At 35.1% G+C, this 25316-nt stretch overlaps 1 protein-coding gene across 18 annotated transcripts in view; it reads left to right on the forward strand.

Annotated features, from left to right (window-relative positions):
* MAGI1 (membrane associated guanylate kinase, WW and PDZ domain containing 1) overlaps positions 1-25316 on the forward strand; it is a 696381-nt gene that overhangs the window by 266785 nt on the left and 404280 nt on the right. The window contains exon 1 of one of the 18 annotated variants that reach the window (XM_074284172.1): positions 21513-21605. The exons of the other annotated variants lie outside the window; for them this stretch is intronic. Within the exon in view, the coding sequence (XP_074140273.1) occupies positions 21575-21605 (31 nt within the window). The 5' untranslated portion in view covers positions 21513-21574. Of the gene's footprint in view, positions 1-21512; positions 21606-25316 lie in introns of those variants that run through there. 18 annotated transcript variants of the gene reach the window in all.

Consider the following 25316-nt stretch of genomic DNA (forward strand, 5'->3'; position numbering starts at 1 on the left):
GGAAACATTAATGGATGATAGATTCTTCCTTTGCCAAAGAGATAGTTAAAAGAGCACTTGAATAACTGGATTGCCAAGAGATTCTCTAAAGAAGTAAACTCTGTAGATATTGAAAGAGTAGCTTTTTCTCCTCTTTCTTTTTTTTTTTTTTCTTCCCCCTGAGGCTGGGGTTAAGTGACTTTCCCAGGGTCACATGGCTAGGAAGTGTTAAGTGTCTGAGACCAGATTTGAACTCTGGTCCTCCTGAATTCAAGGCTGATGCTCTATCCACTGCGCCACCTAGATGCCCCAGAAAGAGTAACTTTTTAATATTCTATGCAGTTCAGAGGGAGATGATATACTTAGTATGAGCTTTATTTATTTCTTATTTTATTTCCTCCAGTGAATCTAAGCAGCACATGAAATTGAGAATTTTAGATGTAGAAAATTCTTCTGAGACTATCTATAGTCACTGACCTCTCTTCATAATTTACAGCTTAGGACACCGATGCCTCAACAATTGAAAATGCCTTGCCTGAGCTCAAATATCTAAGGAATTGCTAAAATATGACCAGCAGCCAGCTTTTCTGGATCCTAATATGAATACTCCTACTGTACCATAACAGTATTGATGGTGGGAAATGCCACTTGGGATGTCCATGTTTCCCATCTAGTCTATTACAACAAGATATCTGTAGTTTTTCATTTTTGAGCTTCTTGTTATAATTGATAGGTTAACTGTTATTTAAAAATCACTTGTCTGAGTCTAGTAAGACTTTTTTTCTTGTTAAGACAAAGATAAAAATCACCAAAATAAATAACAAATTGGGGAAAAAAAGTCAAAATTAGATGAAAATATGGTGTGAAATTAAAATGATTCCAATCTGATAAATTACTGGGACCAAAAAAAGATGGGAAATAGAAGAACAAGATTTGGCAAAAGATGTTGATCTCAATGCCTACAAAACTTGCAAGTGCCCCCAAACCAGATTAAAATGAAATTTGGAAATGTTTAACAAAATGATAAAAAATATAGTGCTGTATAAATAATGCTGACTTGTGGTTTTCAAAGTCAATATGCAACCTACTTCTATTTGAATTTGACTGTCATGTTCTATCTCTACTTCCTCTAGAATGCTGTAAAAGAATCACTACATTGAGGAGATCAGAGGAGTCTATAAATCTCAGCCTTTGGCATAAGGAAAAACTTCTTAACAATTATAAAGATTTGAAAATAGAATGAGCTGTCTCAGGAGATAGGTTGTTCCTCTTCCTAAGAAGGCTGAATGATGACTTTCTATATATGTTTAATTTAAGTGGATTTTTTTTTGATAACGTGGGACTAGGTAGTAACTGAGATCTCTTTCAATTTTGAAATTATGTGATTCTTTGGCAAAGAAAAAATGTAGCAACCAAGGTCTCCACAATGGAAAGATACAGATACAGAGAAGACACTATATCACTGTTTTTGTTTTTTTTCTTTATCATAATAAAAGTACTTGACAAGCTAGAACAAATGGTAGTATCTCTTCCATTAAAATGTCTCTCATACATATGATAAATCATTGAAGATTCTTTAATAGATGCAGCTATAAAGATAATTTTGGTCTATGGTTACTTGAACTCCAATGCCTTTTCTCTGTGGTTCCCTGGTTTTTATTCTTTATTGATCTTTTATGTACAAAGTTATTTATGTGTTGTCTTCCTCATCAGCATGTGAATTCTTTGAGGGTCAGGGACTATTTTTATGTTTTCTTTGTAGCTTTGGGTCATAGTATTGTAGTGAGGAACATAGAACATTTTTAACAAATGCTTGTTGAATGTCTCTTTCCCAATCAATTGAATGAATAGCCTCAAAGAGATGTATGGCTAAAAAAAAATGAGATGGGCCAATATGATTCAAGTAGACAATTTAGTTTGCAGGTTATACTGTGTTAGAATGTGATAGGAAACTGTGATGCTGTAAGTGAAGACAGGAATGGTTTCAGAGAGGTCTCCGAAGATTTGTATGAACTGATACAGAGGGAATCAAGTCACAAAAACCAGGAGAACCATTTATACAATAACAGCCAGATCTGTAAAGTCAAGCACATGAGACTCTTAGCTGACTAGACTTGAAAGGAATCTCCAGATATAACAACTGAAAAGTAGTTGTTGAGTTTCTGCTTGATCTTCTCTGAGGAGAGAAAACTCAACCCCCTTGTGGCTACCTGTTCCACTTTTGTACAGCTCTAATTGTTAGAAAGTTTGTTTTTTTCCTGACACTGAGCCTAAATGACCATTTCGTGCTTAGCTAAGCCCTCTAGAGACATACTGGACAAGTCTTAGGTATATTTAAAGAAGAACCTTTTTTTAAAAATAAAATAATTATGTCCTTTAGAAAGTCTTCTGGCTTTAAAGATGAAATTACTAAAAAGGCAAAACTGAAGTGCCCCAATATCACATTTCTGTATCAGAAATGAACCTGAACACATGTCTGGAAGTCTAGATATGATGGACTTAGGGGATCTAGAGCCCCCTTTAGAATTCACCTGCCTGCTCTGAATCCAACCTTGAAGAAACTTTTCTGATTCTGTGCATCTTCTCTGTCTCAGATGAACAAAAACATCACTCATTTCATCTATTAGGCTGTTTTCTGGATTAATTAGTTAATCTGTGAAGCGCTTTGCAGAGGGAGCAATGTTAAATAGGTACTGCTTAATTAGCATTAAATATTTTAGAAAGGAGAAGGCAAATATCCATAGCTGCTAATTAAACAAGTAAAAAGATGTGAGGTTCATTTCTGCCCTCCCTGTTCTGCTCAATTAAATGAGCAGAGAGAAATGAAGTTGCAGAAATGGCCAGCGGGCAGAAAGGGCTGAATGGTATGGCAGCCACATGCAAGGGATTTCAATCAGAGCAAGTTCTGTTTCCTGTTTCTGCCCCAACACCAATTGTAAATGGATTGGTTGTAGTTGCCATGTGTTGTGGAACTTAGTACATGGTGACTCTTCCTTTTTTCTGATGGCTGGAACTCCCCCTCAAGCAAGACCTAAGGGCTTACTTACATTTACAAACCAGCTGAAGGCCTTAGTTTGCCAATTTGCATCAGATTTTTTTTTTTTTAAATTTGGAACTATATTTTCATCAGGTGCAAACTTTTTCAATATGGACTTTCAATTCCATTGTAATGTAGAATTTTGAAGAGTATCCAGGGAAGAGATAGAGTAAGTGAAATGTTCCTGATCATGTAGCCTAAGCAATCTTGGTTAGTGTGCTGGACTCATAGTCAGCTATGATATTTAGATATGTGACACTGGACAAGATATTTAACTTCATCTCTGAACCTCCTTTTTCTCACCTGCAAAATAGATATAATAATAATTGGCCATATCTTGTGAAGAACAAGTGAGAATGTATGTAGAATCTTTTGAAAACTGGAAGTGACATGTCAATCTCTCTGTTTCAGAGGATTATGACTCTGCCAAAATAGAACCTCAGAAGATATCTATTCCATTTTATTTTATAAAGGAAGAAATGGGCTTAGAGAGAGATGAGGCTACTTGACAAAAGTATAAAGATTCTAAGTGACAGAAGAGAGTTAAATTTGAATCCAGGTCCTTTGCCTTCAAATCCAATGTTATTCATATTTTCAATTTGCATATTACATTATATCTAAAAGATTATTGCTTGTTTTATATAGTACATTCAATTTCTGTTTATATAGTTACATAGAAATGAACCAGGATGATTTACCATTCTACCATTATTCTTTTGATTAATATTCTAGTCTACTTTGTAGAGGTTTAAAATGTTTGTTTTTTTATGATTGAAATAATCAAATGAGGTGAGAGGCAATTGCTACACTCCTGAGAAGTTTACTGATGGAAGCCACCTACAGAGATTCACTCCTGATCCTTGTTTAAGGAAGAACAACTTTAACACTTTCCTTGTCTAGAGGGAGCTGAGGCTTTTGAAGGAAGCCAAGTGATTCAGTGGATGGAGCTTCAATCTGAGAAATTGGAAGAATTTTTTGGGATGATCCCATCTTTGGGACAATTCCAATAGCAAGCAGAATGTTGGGACTGATATATACCTAAGCCCCTTCCTAAATGACTTTGATGTTTTTCTCCTGTTATTTTTTAATTTATATTCAGGTGATTATGGGAAAATATTTTGTCTGCAATGATTCCTTTGGTTCAGTATAGAGTATAATTAATTTGTTGAATTCTCTGGAACTTTTTTTTTGGAGGTCTGTATTTATGGTAGAGGGATTTGAGCTTTCTTTATTTTCAAAGGATAATGAGTTTCTGATCTGTAATTTTAGCCATCTTACTAGATATATCTTGTATCTTGCAAGGTATTCAGTAGGTACTGACATATTATCTTGCTAGGTTGTGTCTTGCTAAGTACCTACTTAATAGGTGCTAAAGTTTTGAAATTTGCAATGATGGATGGAATGGTTTTTACATTGAAAGGAATATGGGTTCATACATGTAAGAACTCCTCATCGGATGTCCAAATTCCTTCTCTGAAAGTAGAAGTCTCTTTGTAATGCCTTAATATTATTGAGAACTTTAGAACATGGAAGTTCATCTTAAAATGGCTAGATAATCAAGGAAGGTCACCACTGTTCCAACCCTCAGTAATATAGCTTTCCAGAGATGCTACCCATCATGTCTTGTCTGATCCAGCCCCGATGCCTTTAAAATCCAATGAAACAACTTGAAAAGGTTTCAACATAATGTGGAAGAAAGTTCTGGGTCCGGAGCCATGGGACTTAAGTTCAGATATTCACTCTGTCAGTTTCTAACTTTGTGACATTGGTCAAGTCATTTCACTTCTCAGTTTCTTTGTGTATAAATTGAGGGGGGTTAGGATCAATAATCTCTAACCTCTAAAATGCTTTTCTGCTCTAATCTAAATTGTAATGATGGCTTCCTTTATTTTGATGATGTAAGAAATATAATACTATAAATATAATATAAATAAATATAATAGTAAAAGATATCCATGGTACAGTCAGAGAGAAAAATATGCCTTTGGGGCCTTATATACAGTCTTGGCCTCCCTTCTATGGTGCTGTAGTTTTTAGGCCTTGAGAAAATTTGACTGAGACATTTCATTATGCCCACAAGCTCAAAGTCTGTCAATCTTGGAGAGTATTCAGTGAATGCAAAGAAGGTGCCATGTTTTTAAAAATGTTGATCAGCTACAACCATAACCATTCCAGATCTTTTAAAGTCATCCTTTAAATGAGATCCTCCACATACTTTAGAGTTCATTTGACTGAACCTAGAGGGAAAAATACACGCAGTTCTGCAGAAATGATGACATCCCTTTGAGTATTCTGCCTTTAGCTTAATGACATGCCTTGCTTCTTTTCCTGCCAGCTTTCTGGCTTCTGCTACTGCCCACGTGGGTCAGGAATGAGATTCTTGACTAAGGTTAGTTTCCAGAAAGTGAATGAGTACTGCAGAGGTCACTCACTGTTAGATGGGGTCCTTAGGCTTTAGCAGTCTCCAAGGGCTATTCTGAATTTCAAATGAGGTGAGAGGCAATTGCTACACTCCTGAGAAGTTTACTGATGGAAGCCACCTACAGAGATTCACTCCTGATCCTTGTTTAAGGAAGAACAACTTCAACACTTTCCTTGTCTAGAGGGAGCTGAGGTTTTTGAAGGAAGCCAAGTGATTCAGTGGATGGAACTTCAATCTGAGAAATTGGAAGGATTGAGTTCAGATCTGACCCCAGCAACTTAACTAGATCTGTAACCCTGTGCAAATCAGTTAATTTGTCGGCCTTAGTTTGTTTATTGTAAAGTGGGATCATAAATAAAACTTTGTTCCCAGAATGGTTGTCATAAGAGATTTTTGTCAGGTTCAGCAAACCTCAACATGCTTTATATAGCTCCTTCACATTTGAGTCACTTTCACCCACTGAAAATGCAAATACAATTCAAAATTTGGAGATTTGAACAAAACATTATAAGTTGGGGTTTAATTAAGAAAAAAGGAAACTGATCCCTTCTGGCAGTCCAGGCTCCCCCTTCCTATCTGATTTCAGGAGGAATTAGGCCAGAAAGTTGAGGCAAAACAGCTTTTGTGGGGCAGCCCTGGACTATTTAAAAATAAGATGAAAAATGTGGTTTTCTATCATGTCAGGCCAGTCCATTATTCATTTCTAAAAGCAGCTCCTGCGGCACACCTGACTTGTTTTTACAAGTACTTGGGAGATCAGGAAAGCGTTGAAGGAGAAGGGGTGATGACAGAGATCACACACCCTACCAAGAGGTACTGAGCAGAGAAAACAATCAATAGTATCAGCTGCTGTCCCAGGCATCTGTTTTACTTGATTACTTTGCACTTGTACATTCCAGATTCATTCTCTTCCAGTTAACAAGGAGCAGACTTGCTGCTGGAATAAACACTTCTTTTGCAGACTGTATTTTCTCTTTGTGGTATATAAGAAACTCCTCTGACCCCTTCTTAACCATTTCAGTTTTTCTACCAGAAAGGATGCTAACTTAAAAGCAATTTTGTGAGGTTGGAAACGAAACCTTAAGAAACTGGTGTAGGAAATGATTGGACAAAAGGAAAAGTTTAGATTTTTGGATTCTGAAATGACTCTCTTGGACAATATAGGCTTTCAAGCTATCAGAAATAGCCATGGTCTTAGGTATTTTTTTTAATCTAACAATGATTCTAATGAGCTATTCTTTTCCTTCTTCCTTATTAAAGGTCCTTCTCTTAAAAAAAAAAAAAAAAAAAAGAAAAATTCTACTCTACCATATTGATAATATTTGCTGTTGGTTAGGTGGTCTGTGAAGTTGAGTGGTAAAAGTAATGCTGAAATGAGATGATTCAGGCCAATACAATAGACAGGAGTGGAGAGAGCCGTCTGCATCCAAAAAAAGGGCTATGGTAATTGAATGTGAATCACGATATAGTATTTTTATTATTTTGTTGTTGTTTACTTTTTTTTTTCTTTCTCACTTTTTCCCTTTTTGATCTGATTTTTCTTTTACAGCATGATAAATATGGAATTAAGTTTAGAAGAACTGCATTTGTTTAAACAATATTTTATTACTTGCTGGCTAGAGGAGGGCAATGAAAGGAAGGGAGGAAGAAAAATTTGAAACAAGGTTTTGCACGGGTGAATGGTGAAAACTATCTTTGCATGAATTTTGAAAATAAAATATATATATATATGATAAAGAAAAAAAGTAATGCTGAACTATTTGGTTTCAGAATAATCTTTTATAACTTCCCTACCACCTCCATCCCACCTTTGCATCTAATAGTTCATTCTGCCTCAAGTTGTTAACGGTGAAAATCTTGAAAGTAGCTGATGATTTCAATTTTCCATAAGTTACTTCTTTCTCTTTTATTTTTTAATTTATGGAATAAAGCAAGTTTTTCCATAACATTGTAATAAAAATATGATTATACATGAAACTGCAAAAATACTTTTCTTTTTTTTGAAGTATTTTGTTTGTTTGTTTGTTTTTCCATTGCCTAGATTTCTCCATTTACTTAGATTGATTCTTAATAACATTTTCAAGGACATCTCCTCTGGGGCCATGGGGTAAGTGCATCTGCCTTGATCATTTCCTTCTTTCTCAAGGCAGTGATTAATTGTTTCAATCCCCCATTTCTACTCAACCCTTCCACTCAATGATTCATTCTCAGACTCCTCTAATAGGGTGAAAGACTCAAGAGTGGTTAATAGTTTCAAAATTCTACAAATTATTATTTTTTAAAAAAATAGATTTTTATCTATTTCATTAAATACTTCCCAATTACATATAATTTTTAAAAGAATCATTTAAAAAAATTCTGAGTTTCAAATTCTTTTCCTTCTTCCCATATGGCCCTTCTTCTTCTTCTTTGAAAAGATAAGGAATTTTACATGTGAAGTAATGCAAAATATATTTCCATATTAGGTTATAAAAGAAAAAACAAAACAAACAAACAAAAAAACAAAACAAAACAAGAAAAATAAAGTGAAAAAGAAATATGCATCAGTCTGTGTAATATTCTTCTCTAAAATGTAATCTTCTCTGGGACCAGGTTTCTTGGGGGGCTTCTGGGGGTAGCCTTAGTTTCAGTTCAGTAATCACAAGATTAAAGTCCAAATCCTTTACTGTGTCTGCTTCAAAGTTTTGTCTCCTTCACTTGTGTCTCGGCTAGTTTTCCTAGAGTCCTTCCGGATCTTGGTTTCAGTGTTCTCCACAAGACAGCTTGCCACCACTTCTCTGTCCTCCTTAATTCTGCCCAACTGCCTTCTCTGGCTTCTGAATCTCCTCAACTGACTCCTGGTTGAGGCTCCTAGCTTATATATGCTCTCTGAAAGGTATGAATCTAGTAGAACTCTAATAAGTACTAAGTACATGAATTGAACTAGAGAACTGTTAAATACCTTGCTAAATAATCATTGTCTCTTATCAATTCCATTGACTTAGCATCTTGTTTCAAGTTCTGGCCTATAACAAGTCTGCGTTCAAAGTTCATCAGTTCTCATCTGAATATGTGGAGCATTTTTTATCATCAGTCCTTGGGAATTGTCTTGTATCATTGTCTTGATCAGAAATAACAAAGTCATTCACAGTTGACCATTTTTACAGTATTGTTATTACTGTGTAAAATGTTCTTTTGTTTCTACTCATTTCACTATGCAGCAGTTCATTTAAATCTTCTGGGTTTTTTTTTCTGAAACCATACTCCTTGTCATTTCTTATAGCACAATAAGTATTCCGTCACAATCATATGCCACAACTTTTTCAGCCATTCTCCAATTGAATGACATTTCCTCAATTTCCAATTCTTTGCCAGCATGGAAAGAACTGCTATAAATATTTTTGTACAAATAAGCCCTTCCCCCTTTTTTTAATCTCTTTCAGATACAAACCGATATTCCTGGATGGTATGAACAGTTTTATGGCTCTTTGCTGGTAAATAGGTTACCTAGGAACTCCCCTTTGGAGACATGGAGACAAAAAAGTACACAAGATTCTGTCCCTTGGCAGTTATGAATAGTTCTTATTTCTCCATTCCATTGCAAATTCTGTTCTTAGCTCTTATTTCTTTGAAAAGAAGAAAGATTAAAAAAAAAAAAAAGTAAAAGGAGTCTGCTTGTAAGTTTCTTCCTCCTTTTTATCCTTCAAAGTAAGTGCTTTCCTTTAATGGCAGTTGAATCAGACAGTCCTAGAATCTATGAATCTTCTTGAATATACTTGTACCGAATGGGAGCAGTGTGTTACACTAAGGACTATATTTGAAATCAGAGGACTTGGGTTCAAATCTCACCTTTGACAGTCACAACCAGTGTGACTGAGAAGTGTTTGAACTGAATTTTCTATACAATGGTAGGAGGCTTGTCTGGATGGAACCCTAAGTGTTATAGAGCTCTCCATTTGTTTATGATTAGATCTAGTGCATTTAGATCATATACTAAAAGATTTTACTTTCTGTGCATAGGCATTTAATATAAAAATCCCAGGGCTGCTAGCTCATATTCAGTATTGTTCTCTTGGAGATTTGTGAGGTAGGGGAGTTCCAGTAGAATGTAAGTTGCTTCTCTTCCCCCTTCTCGTCTCCCTTCTTCCTTTCTTCTCCCTCTTCTGCTTCCTTCTCCTCCTCTTCTGTTTTTCTCCTCTTCCTCTCCTTCCTCCCTTCTCTTCCTTTTCTCCACCTTCCTCTCCTCCCCCCTTCTTTTTTCTCCTCTTCTTTCCCTCTTCTTTTTTCTTCTTCTTCCTCCTCCTCTTCCTCCTTACCCAGGATCATACAGATAGTACATATTAAGTGTCTGAAGCCAGATTTGAACTCCTAGTGCTCTCAGTGCTCCATCCATCGCATCATCTAGCTGCCCCTGAAATGTAAGCTTCTTGAGCTGGGGAGCCTTTTTTTTGGTCTTTTTACTTTTTTTTTTTTTTTTTAAAGTTTTTTTCTTTTTAGCACATATAAAAAGTTTCTACCTTTATGTTCCCTGAACACAAACTACTCACTAACTATTACTCATTACATTTTTCACTAGTTCAGTATCTATTTTAAAAAGAAATGCAGTCATGACCAGCTTTTTGTCATATCAACCGCCACGTACTTGTTTGAACAGTACAATTTCCCACTGAGATTGAAATCATGACCTTTAGAAAAAGAATGCTTCTGAAGTCCTGGTGTTAGGGAAGAAAATCAAGCTGGAGTGCAAGACCTCACTTTGGTTGGCTTTCTCCTCTGGAGAATCCTGACTCTTATTTCATTCCTCTTTACATCGTGATGCTCATCTTTGCTCCAGAAGCTTCTGGTCACTTATTCTGTGGTGATTGTTTTATTCTCCCAATCTATTTTTTGCTTGACTAATTACTATGCTGATACCCAGTGATTCTGTAGGTATGGGAGGCAGAGGGCAAACAGACTGTAGCAGGTAGAATCCCAGAATTCCCTGAGACTCTCGTTGGGGAATGTGCCAAAGGTAGCTGAGCTAATGTGTATCAGATTCTGGGATCAATTCTAGGCCTTCCTAACTTCTCTCTAGCTCATGCTACCTCTTTTCTTTTAAATTATTAATGTTTAAAACTGCACGAAGAGTTTGGAGATCCTACATAGAGAGTTATGAATTTTCATACATTGATATCAATGCCCTAGATATAATAAGTAAATATTTGTTATTGTTGTAGATGGCAGTTGTGATTGCATTGGTTGATATTTATAACGGATCACATTCAAATAACAATTCAATTTGTGTTATTTATTAAACTATTGTGACTTCATTGGGTCATCACACCAGAAGAACATTCCTTAAAGATGACATTTGTTTGTTTTGTTTTTTTAATTGTGATTCAAATATTTTCCATTGGTCACAGGATCTTAGCTCTAGAATGAGAAGAGAATTTGGAAGCTGTGTGGTCCAACCCCATATTTATTTGGGGTTTTTTTGGTAGACACTCAGGACACTGAGGCCGAGATGTGATTTGTTCACAGTAGCACTGCTGTTAAGCTTTAGAAGTAGAATTTGAACCCAGGCTCTAATTCCAGAGTGGAATCTTTACACAGTGCTTTGCTATACAGATTAATTTTTTTTTTCAGCAATACTTCCAACTGACAAATCATTGCAGAGTTTTTTTGCAAATGAGAAATAAGACTGGAAATTCATTTTTCAAACTCTACCTGAGGAAGTTGAGGTGACATAATCTTGGAAGCAGACTCTTCAAGAGAGACTACATATATGTCATTCTACCCTTCATTGAGCACACATATCTTTGTAGAGGTTCTTTTGGAAAAGTGGGTTTGTTTTCCCACTTGGTCCCCCAACAGTCTTACATAAAATCCCCCTTCAGTTGATGCTGATGTTAAGTATAGTATATAATGGGAAGAACACTAGAATGGAAATTCTAAGACTTGGATTCAAATTGTGGATCCATTTATGGTGTCTCTGGAATATAGTTTCCTGATCTATCAGATTAGAAGGTTGGACTCACTGATTTCTGAAGGTCTTCCAAACTGTATATTTCTTCTATTATGATTTGAGTTAATGGAGGGGGTAGTATCCACAATGAAAAAAAAAACAAAAAAACAAAACAAAACCTATATGTAGTTTAATAATGTATTAAGTAGTTCTTTTTGGTTTTCACAAAATCTCTATTGGCTTTAGAACTGTCTTCAAAGCCAGGAATGCTTGATTTCAAATCTTGGCTCTGACACATCCTGGCAGATTTATACTGGACAATTTATTTAACTTCTCAATGCTTTAGGTATCTCTCTAAGATTATATGTTCAAAGTTCCAATGTAACCTAGTAGAAAAAGTTTTTTCACCAAGGTATTCCTGTAACCAATTGTGCCCAGTTCAAATGGAAACAGGGTTGGCTAATCTACACATAAGGACCCTTTTGGGACACATATTGGCCTAGTTTTTAAAATGGAGCATCTAGTTTCATTATATTTGTATTTACTTTGTTAACTATTTCCCAACCACATTTTTATCCATTAATGTATTAATTCATTTTAATTTCTGAAACTAATTTAATAATTTAATCTTGTTCAGGTTGTACTTGAGAAAGTTGCAGACCATGTGGTCTTTGACCCCTTGATTGACACCTTAGCTCTAGACCAATGAAATCATAGAATTAGATGGGATTTTCTTTTCCCATTGTTCTTCCTGAATGTGTCACAGTACAATTGTGGTTAGGAGAAAGCCAACAAGGTTGCAGCAAAGAATTCCATATTGAGATTATTTTTACTTATTGTTTTCTACCAGTTAAAAATTATCTCTAATGGGATCAAAAGGGCAGCTAAAAAGTAATTTTAGATAGAATAAAATCAATAATAATCATTAAGGTAACATAAGAAGAATTAATGACTTTTCCCTATTATAGCTTCTTTCTTCCCCCTTTAAACAAATGTTCTGCCCTGAGATTCGTGTGGGAAGGATACTGTTTCAATTATTTTATTTCCAAGCTGTACTTTCTGTGCTTTTCTGAAAAGACGCAAATAGGACCAAGAGATTTATTTTTCTCTTGAAATTCAATAGGCTCTTGAAGACATTAAGTGTTATCCTCCCCTCCTTCAGAACTCACTTAATAAATTATTGGGGCATCAGGTGGTTAAGAGTACACTATGTGTGTGAAGAACAAGGTGACTTCATATCAGAGATCAGAAACCCTCAAATTGACTGTTACACAGATAAGTTTATGGGTTATTCCAGGGTGACACTGTGCCAGGGCAGTAATAAAGCCAATTGTCAACATGGTGGGGCTGTGAGAGAAGGCCTCCTTGGGGAAAATAGGGCAGGTTTGAATTAGTTCAGTCCAAAAGACATGTATTATGTGCCTGCTCAGCTCCACAAAGCCTGCTAGACGAAGGGGAGCATATGGGAACAATATAAAAAGCAGTATTAGGCCTACCATCAAGTATCTTATGTCTTGTTGGTCTGGGGATAGCCTGTACAAAAGCACCCAAGTACAGTGGAATTGGGGGGGATCATTTGATCTCTTTGGCTTTATTTATTTATTTTTATAAAGTGAGAGATTTGGACTTGAAAACCTTTGAAATCCCTTCAAATGCTAGTTCTATGATCTTTTGATTGGAGAATACAAAATATATACGAAAATCAAGTTTTTGAGAGGTGACAAAAAATTGAGAAAGGACTCATGCAGGAGATGGACTTGGAGATAACCTTGAAGGAAGCTAGGGCTTCTAGGAGGAGGTGGAAGAGAAGCAGACTATCCTACACATGGAAGGTAAAGAGATAGAGTAGAGTAGATAACCAATACATAGCTGTAAGAGATGAAATATCATGTACAGGGACAATAAATAAAGTGCATGAGGACCAGTAATACCTAATTAGTTTGGAAAGATAGATTAAGGCCAAACTAGACAATGCCTTGAATGCTTCCTTTTCATACAAAGCTAAAGAATTAATTCAGTTTAACTAACTGGCTGTCTTTAAGGAAATCCAGTATACAATAAATCCAGACTTATCAACTAAATAAAACAGCATATGTTGAATAATAGTTAACTTGATGGATAATTTCAAAGTAGAGTATTTTTATCAAAGAAGGATTTATTTTTATTTTTATTTTTCCTATTTGGTCTTTGTTTATTGATGACAAAAAAAAGCAATCATTGGAATTTAAGCCTATAGTAATAGAAAAGAGATCTTATTGAAAAGTAAGTAATAACTCACATTTTAATGGTAATTTACATTTTTAAAATGCATAGTTTTTTTTTTCCTACAAATGGATTTATATTCAAGTTTATTTTGGGAATATTCATTTACATATTTTCTATGATTTATTTAATTCTGCATGTGGAGTCTTTTAGAGTAAATTTATACTATTAGGACCACAGGAATAGCTGTAGGGCATATAAAAATGTAGGGTGGGAAGACTTACTCTATTAAGAAAGATTGAAAGTTTCTGACTTCTTTGAAGAACTATGATGGTTTACTCACTTTTTACTAGAGGGTTAATCTTGAGGTTCAGATTAATTTATTTAGTACTTTGGGGTATATATTATTCTAATCTTTTCTTTCTCTTCTTTCCCTCATTGAATTGTCTTGCATTATTGAAATTCAGGGACCCTCTCTGTTAACACTCTCATGAATGACTTTATTTTTATTACTTTTAAGAAAACTTTTTCTTGTTTATTTCAGGGAATATGCTATACAGACTCTCTGTATTTTTTTTCTGGAAGGCCAGTAATTATGATCTTGTCTTTGAGAGTTTTTTGTTTTGGTTTGTAGAAGTTTGTTATTATCTTCTAATACTTCCATTAAAATTATTATTAGTTTTATTTTCATCTCTGCAAACTTAAAAAAGAAAATTGCACAAACCTCTCCATACTGTCCCATTGAATTTTTCATTCCTTTAAATTTTATTTCTCATATTTGTTTTCTTGAATTCATCCAGCAATTTAATCTCCAATTCTATAGCTATCAGATCTTCCTTTGAATCATTTTGTCACATTTCTATACAACTCTGAAGCTTGGAGACATATCAATGCTCTTTTGAGGTTTTTTTTTTTTAATTGTAATTTTATTCTTCCTTTTGGAAATTTTAAAAAATTTTCTTTTATCTTCTATTACTTACCTTGGGGTTTCTTTCCCCTCTTTTCCTGAAGATTTTTCCTATTATTCTTCACTTTACTTGTTCTTTTTGATTTAACCAAATTATTATTTAGCACTTTGGTAAAGGTTTTGAAATGATGTAGACCATCAGAGCTTTGTCCTAAGTCCTCCTCAATTATTTGGTGGACAATTTTCCCATTCTGTTATTTCATGATTCTATTCCTCCTTTCTCATAATATAATTTGTTAATAAAGAATATTCTTAGGAAAACTAGATGACATTGGGTCAATCTAACCCTATTTCTCTCATGGATCAGCACAAGAAGGGTGGATTTAGGCATCTTGTTGCATAGTGCCTGCTTTTCTGTTTTATAAGTATTTGAAGTAGAAAAACTTCTAGCTGGGTCCTGAATTTCACCAAATGGACATTGCCTAGGAAAAGTCATGGAGATATAGTGTAATGAAAGAGGAATAATAACATACTCATCCTTATCAAATTTATTCTTAGATTGTTTAAGGTTGCCATCATATTGGTTGTTCTTTAGTATTGCCATTTGTGGTAACATAGCCTGGATGCTTTCTTTGAAGAAGTGACATAAGAAAACTTTTAATTATGAAAATCTCTCTAAAAAAAAAAAAAAAAAAAAAAAAAAAAAGGTCCTGATTGAATGCCATGGCCACAAATGTTGGCGCATTGTTAAGTATATCTCATAAAGCACCATCTTTCTGAAGATTCTGAAATCACTTTTCTGGACTTGAAAAATGATGTAGGCAAAATCTTGGGAACAAAACAATTAAATGATCATTTTGTTGGGGGAATATGTTTGAGTAAAGTTCAGAATATTGATAAGGCCTTGATGGATATTTTAAATAGTTTTTTCATCTAGTCACTAATGATTCTTTATTTATTTTTTTATTTTTTTATTTTTTTTTGTTCTTTGAAACTGTCACTAGAGTGGCAAGGAAAATTAATTTTTAACGTACCATTGTCATCTCATTTTCCAAAATGCCTCCTTGATTGAGTTTTTGTGGGAGTTGTAGATTGTGTCCCTCCATGATGAATCAACTTTGCGGTTACTCTTGGAATACTTGCACCATTCTTATTCATTATGGTCTCATTCAACCATCTTAATAACATTCTCTAAAATGCACCCAAGCATCATTTCCTTTTATTAGAATATATGTGCATTGAAAGTAGAGCTGTTTCTGTTTTAGTATTTTTGTTCCCATCTTTTAACCAGAGTTTTTGGCATATTTGTTTTTCAGTCATTTCAGTTGTCTCCAGCTCTTTTCGAGCCCATTTGGGGTCTTTTTAACAGAAATTCTAGAGTCGTTTGCTATTTTCTTCTCCAGCTCCTTTTATAGACGAGGAAACTGAGACAAAGAGAATTAAGGGACTTTCCTAGGGTCACATAGTTACTATGTGTCAGAAATTGGATTTTAATTTAGGTCTTTCTGACTCTGGACCCAGTATTTTATCCACTATACCACTAACTACCCTTCTTTATTTTTGTTTTTTGACAAATAGTAAGTGCTTAATAAATGTTTTTTGTCCATCCATTGATTTTGTAATTAAAGCTTGGAAGCTTTAGGATAATTAGGTTTAGATCTGAAAGAGATTTTAGAGATCAACTTTTCCAAAACCTAATTTTATAGATGAATAATTTGACTCTGGATAGATGAAGTGACCTTCTGAAAATCACATAGTTGATCACTAGTAGGCCAGAATTAGAACCCATGTGATCTGTTCTGAATTCAGTGACCTTTCCACTGTATCACACTGCTTTACTTTTCTGTCCTAAAATGTTTTGGGAAGAGGATTTGTGTTGAGGTTTTACCTCCATTTAATTTATAATGATAATATCAGAGGCATTGTGGCATACAGGATCAAGATAAGACCTTTTGTTATAAAGACTGGGTTCAAATCTCATCCTTAACATATACTGCTAATATGTATGACCCCAAAGGGTCTGTCTTCTCAGACTTTTAAAGCACTTTCCAAAGTTGCAGAATACTTACCGATCCACTTTGGAGGGAGTTTCTTCATTGAGATTTCCTTATATAAATCAAATTTCAGATGGGGGATAGCTAACAGCAACAACAATAACAACATTGTCATTATAGGTCTAGATCTGGAAATACACTTAGAGATCATGGTACAACTCATTTATTTTACAAAAGAAGAAACCAAAGTCTAGGGAGATTGTAATTTATCCAAGATGACATAAATAAACTTAATGATAGCACTGAAGTTGTTTTGTTTTGTTTTGTTTTGTTTTTCTACTGTACTATTAATAAAACCTAACATTTATGTAGTACTTTATGGGATGCAAAAGGCTTTACACAGACTCCTTCATTTAAGCCACATAACAGTTCTATGAATTATGATTATTATACTCCCCTTAGACATGGGGAAACTGTGGCCTACAGGGGTTGACCAATACCACCTGGTAAATCACAGCCTGAGATGGTGTCTGAGACCAGGTCTTCCTTATTTTAAGTCCAGAACTCTTGTCTATTATGCCACACTACACTGTTTCTTTAAATGCATCTAGTATGTATGATTTGAAGTGTGACCAGGAGGGAAAAGAATAGAATCTCTCCTTTCATTTCCCTTTAGTGAATCGTTCTATTTGGCTAAGAATAGAGGATCTCAGTAATTTGATGAGATCATTTTAAAAAATCATCTTGTTAGACTTCCCTTTGGCATTTATTGTCTAGCTTCGATGCTCCTTCTGTAAAACTATCAAATAGACTTAGGGAGCTGAATTTTTCAGGGTCTGAAATTATTATCATGGTACAAGAAAAAGCTCTTTTGTTATGTAGCCCATGTTCAAGAATCTCAGGTGTGACTATAGCATCCCTAATCTCTGATGCCATCCACCCCTCGCTTTTGTCAAATAGCCATCTTGCTGAAGCTCACGAGTGTAATGAAAGGATTTTTTTTTCCTTTTGGAAAAAGACAGTGCCTAGGAAGCAGTTTAAAGAGCATCTTGTTGGAATGATGCCAAAATGTGCCCATAGCCACAAAGGTCAGGGCAGCCGAGCCAATCAATCTGAAAGAGCATATCAGAGAAGACAGAGTGGCATACAGAGTTTCCCCATGGAGGGAAATGGACACCGTGCCAGCCCCTCAGCCTGGTTCTCCATCTAGAAAAGGCTTCTCTGTGCATGCATGTGTTAATTCGCCAGCAGCCCAGCAGGGAGCGGAACAGCTTTGTTTCAATCTTGGGAATCTGGTTCTGAGTCAGTACTTAGCCAGAGCTTTCCATCCAGACTCTGGAGTGTGGCAGAGAGAGCCACTGGATTTGAGTAAGGGCAGCAAAAGCCTTTATGAGAGATTCTGCCATGTTTCTGCCCCTAGAGACAGGGGTCTACGTGACCAATCCAAATGTATGACATTTCCAGATATCTGGGGGAAAAAAAAAAGATGAACAAATGAAAAACAAAAGCATTTCAAGAAAACAACATACATTAAAAATAGAAAAGTAATTTTTTCTGATATATTTAAAATCTTATTCTCTAATTTTAACAAAATAATAATAGTGTGGTCTAGTATTATGATTCTATTGATAAATATTTAAAAACCAGATCAACAGAAAAAAGGTACTCATCACATTTTTTTAATGAATATGTGCTTATTGCTTTTCCTCAGCCCTCCCCCCAAGAAAACCCTACTACACATGTGCATGTTCACATAAAAAGCAAAGCTCTTGTAATAAATAGATATAATCAAGCACCCCGACACTTTCAAATTTAATGTTCACTATTTCAATATTCACGATTTCATTTATATTTCAATATTCAATAATACACACCATTTCAAATGTAATATTCACTATTACATTTCTTCATCACATTTTTAAAGACCAGAAGTCAACAAAATAGTATGTCAAATTCCTATTTATAATGTTGGTCAATTGCTGAGGTGTAAATACTCTCACTGAAAATTTAAAAAGAGGCTCTCCTAGAACTCAACATGGGCAAAATAATGGGATTAGAGAAGGGAAGAATGAGTTTGCATCCCACCTTAATGACTTCCATCAATTCCAGTTATTATCTTCTGTTCTCCTTTGTCATCTACCAATCTTTCTCTTCTGTATGACAGTATTTTTTTTTGTTGCTACTGATATCAATCATATAGGTAGATACAGAAAGGATCTGGGATTTTACCAGTATAAGAAATGCCTGGAAAGAAACTCCCTCCAGGTTTGTAGATAGAATAAATCTATGACTCACTGGATCCATATTATGGACTAAGTTGCCCAAGGACCAGATATATCCAGTGAATTGTCACGGTGTTAAAGGAAAGATTTATACACAAGTTTCCCCGATTTCTAGCCCATATGTTATATATGCCACGTGTAAGTCATCTAACATAACCCAAGAGAGTCTTTGTACCAGATACTGATTGGATCATCTTCACTCTGTGTCATTTTCTCTGTTTCTTTTTTCTCCCTGGAACCAATGTTTATCCGACTGATGGTTGAGAAGTTTTCTCTTATAAATAATCCTAACTCTTTGTCCTTTCTTGTACTGGTCTCTATCTTCTGAATGAGAGTTCTACATAATGAGTATCTTATATTTGTTAAAATCTCCCCTGGAATAGCCCCATCAAATCTCCCCTTTTCTTGATTTGATGGTTTTAATTTTCTACCCTCTCTTCATAAAGCATGCTTTCTATGCTTTTAAATTGTTTTATTCTATATGATGTTAAACTCCAAGACAACCAAGTAACCTTGATATTTAATTATTTCCATGTAAACAAATGAATTTCAATACATTAAAATATTAATGACTAGTCAGTCATAATTTCTGAGTCAGCTTCCAACAGTATTCTTTCTTTGCTTATTCATTGTCATTCTTAACTGATCATAACATACACAGATATACACACACACACCTGTTTTCCTATCTGTGGTTCTCAGTGAAAGTGTTTTATGTTTCACTAAAACTCTCTATAAATCGGACTCACAATTAGATACAGGGCTAAGTGATGTATCATGGGACAATTATCTCATGATAGCAATGTATATTACTCCAAATTATAAAGTTCTATTGCTTCAGAATTTTAAAATATCAGAGTTCCATATAATCCCCTTAGTTGCCACAATACCTCTGGATCTTTTTTCCTTATGCTTAAGAAGCATTAAATATTAAGAAATAGTATTTTTTCTTCCTGCAAAGTTCCTTTTCCCTTCTCTAGATGCTCCATTGGATCGAGTGTCAGGCCTGGAGTCAGGAAGACTCATCTTCCTGAGTTCAAATCTGGCTTCAGATACTAGCTGTTAAATTTGGGACAAGTCAGTCAACCCTGTTTGTCTCAATTCCTCAACTGTAAAATAGGTTAGAAAAGGAAATGGCAAATTACTCCACTTTATTTGCCAAGAAAATCCCATATGGCACCATGAAGAGTTGTTGAACAACAATAAACTTTAATGAACTATGCTGTATTTCTAACTACTTGATTAATTTATAAGATCCCTTAAAATCTAAAACCTACTTTCTAAGAGAACAGAAAAAAATCATGTGTGGCCATTGTTCTGATTATAGTGGAAAATATTACAATGAAATAGAATTTGAAGTAGTCTATTCCAAGTCTCCCCCCACCCCATTCACTCATCATTTCTCCCTTTATTTCATCTGAATTATACCAACCCTTCATAATAAATTATGGCTGAAGAACTTTTAATTCCTATAAGTGTCGAAGACCTAAGTGACACGAATATCATACATGAAAGAATAACTTGACAGCTTTTTTTTTTTTACTGTTAAAGTGATGACAAAAAGGGGAAATGTGGCCTTTGAAGGAAGACTAGCTAACTTGAGTCATTATTTCTTATGATTTCTCCTATTAACACCAAATTTGTTATTAGTAATTAAGAGCATTTCAAAAGTTATTTTGCTGGCATCTCTTACCCAGGGTGTTTTAAATTTTATTAGTGCCTTTTGTTTTCTGCACCATGATCATCTTTTGATGTCCTATCTCAGCTTCCTTCTATATCCTCCACTTTATAGAACCTTATCTTCTAAAAGAAAGGAAGAAAAGAAGGAAGAAAGAAAAAAGAAGGAAGGAAAGTAGGGAGGAAGGAAGAAAAAAGGAAGGGAGGGAAGGAAGAAGTGAGAAAGGAAGGGAAGAAGGAAGGGAGGAAAGAAGAGAAGACAGGAAGGAAGATGGGCACAAAGGAAGGATGAAAAATAAAGGAAAGCAAGGAAGGAAAAGAGAGGCAGACGTGAAGAGAGACTTCATTCTAGGGATTTGGGATGTGGGAATGGCATAAATTGTTTGGTCTAGATTATTACATATGTGAATTAGGGCAATGTGTTATAACTTTTAGAAATAAAGTTCAGAGCCAGACACTGAACACAGACATTGGTGTAAGGTTGGATTTCTGAACGAACACACACACATACACACACACAAAATATGAACTGACCCACTGACCTGGTAGAGTCTAGAAATGTGGAAACGCAAAGCATAATGGTATAGTATATCTCAAAAATGGTGGTGAGGGGGGGGGGGGAAATGTCAGAATAATTACAGTGGTCTAGATTTAAAAAACAAACAAATAAAAAAAACTATCAGGCTTGGGTCAGTGGGTGGGATTTTGATCATAAGCCCTATGTCCTTTTGATTTCTGATTGCTGTTCCCTGGAAGTGACTAATTACACTGTTATTAATTGCTGTCAGCTCTGAGTTATGTTGAGCACAGTGATTTTGCACATTTGCATTAGGCACATTAATCATAGGTAGGCATTGCATGGGAGCGTTTACATCTAAAGTAGTCTTAAATGGAAAAAATGTATATTAAATGAAGACAACTCCATCTACTTGCCATTGCCAAGCTTTCATGTCAAGTAGAAACAGCTGATTAACCATGGGTCTGTCAGCTGCTCTAGAAGATATCAGCTTGTGTGGAATGAATGTAAATATATGTTATTTGTTTATGTTTTTCAGGTAAGAAATTGCGTTTCGGTTCCACATGGCTGCCTACGGTACGGGACAGATGCTGTCATCTTGTGTTCGTTTGTAAGCTGCCAAATAGTGCAAAATATGCTAGTGGCAAAAATTAGGGATTCATATCGTAAGTAATCACCTGCCACTTTTGGGGGCGAGGGCATGGTGGACTTCTCAAGGTGGTGTTGGACAAAGTCTTGGTTTTCTGGTTATGTTTTAAGAGAGCTTTGCCTTCATTTCCTGCTGTTTTTCAATAGAAATGAAAGTAGACATGTTTTTGCAAATTCCTTTTGCTTGTTTTATAGTTGTTGGTAAATATAAGGGATATGTCTTTTGATGCAAACCTCAATTGCCCTCTCCTCTGTTACATGGCTCTCACACCATCTACTCTGCATACTGTTCGTGTTTCTCTCTATTTGTTGTCCTTAAAGCCCCTCACAGGTTCACTTTTTGCACAAAGCCTTGTATAATCAATAAAGAACCTGCTGGTTTCACTTTCTGAATTCCCTTTGTGCCCATATTCTGACCCAGTTTTTGATTCTTCTCTAGTTGTTTCATATGGGTTCATTATGCTTTCCAAAAATAATATGTAATATATCTTGAGGGCTACAGTTATGGTGCTGAACCTATCTTGGACATTCAGTGAATAACAATAGAGCAACTTCTATGTTGCCCTTTGCAATCTGGCTCCAGCTACCTTTGGTGGAATTTGGCAGAAGCTCTAATACTAACACTCTTCTGGTTCAGGTTCAATATTGGGATGAAATAAGGTGCTTGCAAGTCATTGAATGGGTAAAAAAAGGAGGCTTACTTTGTCCTAGCACAGCAAAGTTTGACAACAGTGATACAGTAGTGTCAATCTTCTCTGAACTCTACTCTTCAATCCCCTTTTCCACTTTGTCTTTATATGAGAATGCAGCAGGTCATTAGAGCAGATGAGGGACATGTTGATTTGTGTGATCTTCAGAAATCCATCAATTAAGAGCCTAGACTCCCATGTGACCAGGAAGTGGCAGCAAGGGAAATCAGGGCCAATCATGTCTTGGGAGATAATTTTATATCCTTTCAGGGAAAGCTAATACCTATTGAAGGAGGAGCTAAGCATACTCCCTGTTGAGAATTGAGAATAGAAGCTGTGTCATTGCCAATCATGGGCTATCTACTCTTGAGAACAATTTCCTCCTTTTTTTTTTTTTTTTTTTTTTTTTAAAGAAAGCTAATCCCTGTTTCAGGAGGATAGTAGGATAGTAGTCCAATCACAAAACTTGACTCATCTTAACTTTTAATTGCCTTTTGATGATAGATAGGCAGTGAAGATGTCAAACATTTGTTAAGTACCTACTATGTGCCAGGCACCCTACTTAGTGCTGGAGAAACAAATACAAGCAAAAAGAAAGGCAGTTTCCACTCTCAAGGAGCTTACATTCTAATTGGGGAAAGATATCACATAAAAGGAAGCTAAAAGGGAAGGATAGAGCACCTCTTGGTGGAGAAGTCTTGTACAAACTGACCTGCAAGTTTGTAATGTATTTTCTCCAGTACCTTTGCCTCTTAGAATACTTAATATTCTTTCCAGAATCAACTCCGTGGGATCTTCTATGAGAATACTCTTATTATCAATAGTTCTCTCTCTCTCTCTCTCTCTCTCTCTCTCTCTCTCTCTCTCTCTCTCTCTCTCTCTCTCTCTCTCTCTCTCTCTCTCTCTCCTTCCCTACTTCTCATTCTCTCTTTCTTTTTGCTTTTTCTCTCTCTCTCCAATTCATTTGGTATTAAAATTATTTGATATTAATTTATTGGTATATATTTTGTATCTTCCCAGTTAAGTTACGAGGAAGGAATAGGTGTGTGTGTGTGTCTGTGTATGTTTATTCTCAGTGTTTAAAATAGTAATAAGGGTGAGACTGGGGCTACAAGATAAGAAGGGAGGGCACGTCAGAGAAATTTAAAGTAATGTTTAATATATTCATGATGTTGATGAACATAAACAATAACATCAATGTGAAAAAAAATGTGATTCATATGCTAACATCTGTAACACAAGATGGAACAGTAGTTATCTTTCAAGTCAACACTGTATAAACACTGATAATTAGTAACTTCAGTGTGATTTCTGGGCATGAGGGAGAATGCAAAAAAATATTGCAAAATTCAATTCAGAATTAAGAAACAAGAGAATTGTAGACTATACAGAAATCTTGCTTCTGTCTATTAATAATGATTCTTTCAAGAAGAAATTTGAAATGCTTTGGGCATGAAAGCTACTGAATCAGTATATGAAAGAAATGAAATTCATTCTGTTTTAAAGACAGGAAGTAACTGGTTATTGAGGGAATAATTTATGAATCAATAGTCTCTGAAATTCAGATTTTCAAATTTTAAAAAAAGGTCAGAATCAACACTAAATTTGAAGAAAAGAAAAAGATAAAAAAAATGCATGTCATTTATAATAGGTATGGCAGTCTATTAATGACAAAAATTGAGAACTAGATGAAGGAATAGACATTGGCACTATTTATTATAATTTCCCAAAGAAGGGGAACCATTGTGAAGCAGTTGTAAGAAATTTCAATTTGCTTAGCAAAAAAAAAAAAAAAATATATATATATTTCATCTCCTTGACATGGCAAACAGAGTGTCATCAACTTGGAAAACAAACTCATTTGTAAAACACAGAAAGTAATAATGAAAGTTCATTCATTCAACACAAATTTAGTAGCACATATTTCGTATTAGGCACAGTGCTAGGTGCTTAGGTACACAGATGAAATAGTTCCTAGCCACAAGAGACTTTTACTCCATTGAGAGGAATAAATATGGGGACAGATGCAAAATACTTAGCAAGTAAATACAAAGTGATTTTTTCTTTTTCTTTCTTTCTTTTTTTTTTCCTTTTTCTGAGGCTAGGGTTAAGTGACTTGCCCAGGGTCACACAGCTAAGAAGTGTTAAGTGTCTGAGACCATATTTGAACTGGGGTCCTCCTAAATTCAGGGCTGGTACTCTATCCACTGCGCCACCTAGCTGCCCCTGATTTTTTCTTTTGATAGAAGGAGGTGGCAAGAGTAATTAATATCTTGTAAATAAGGAGGGAAAAACTTATTTGGAGCAAAAAACAGAGCTGCAAAAAGCAAGTGATTAAACTTAACCAGGGCAGAACATTTCTAGATGAAGCTACAAGGGCAACAAATGAGCGAAAAAATAAAATATTTCTGCCAGCATTTTTTTTTTTTTACAAACTGTCCTAATCATCTTGGACAATGGAAGGACCATATTTGGACCCTAATACCTCAGTCCCTAAATAAGAAATAGAAAGATGAATCTGGGGAAAGTACCTGAGCAAGTACATACAAATACTTATACTAGAGTTGATGAAATTTGAAAAAAATAGAAATTTGGAGGGAAGGATTTTGAGAAGATGGCAGAGTAAATTGGCAAATTTCAAGCTCTGAAGATTTTCCCCACAAATAGAACAAATTTTAACTTCAAGGTAAATAAAGATTGGTGATAAATTAAGACTGAGGACACTTTGTCTGATTAGGAACACCAGGTCTCAGCTGTGCTGTTGAGAATGAAAAAAAACAACAGAATATGAAACATCTTATAAAAAAAATGATAAACCTGGAGAACAGATCAAGAAGTGAAAATAATAAGAATAATTAGACTGCCTTAGAGTTGTGATTTTAAAAAAAGGATCCTTGACACAACAATGCAAAAAATTATCCAAGAAATTGCCCTGGAGTGATAGAACATGAGGGGGAAATAGAAATAAAAATCCACCCTCAACACCTCAATAAGATCCTTTGTGGAAAACACATAGGAACATTATTGCCAAATTTCAAA

This window comes from Sminthopsis crassicaudata, chromosome 1, assembly GCF_048593235.1.
Source record: "Sminthopsis crassicaudata isolate SCR6 chromosome 1, ASM4859323v1, whole genome shotgun sequence".
Lineage (NCBI taxonomy): Eukaryota > Metazoa > Chordata > Mammalia > Dasyuromorphia > Dasyuridae > Sminthopsis > Sminthopsis crassicaudata.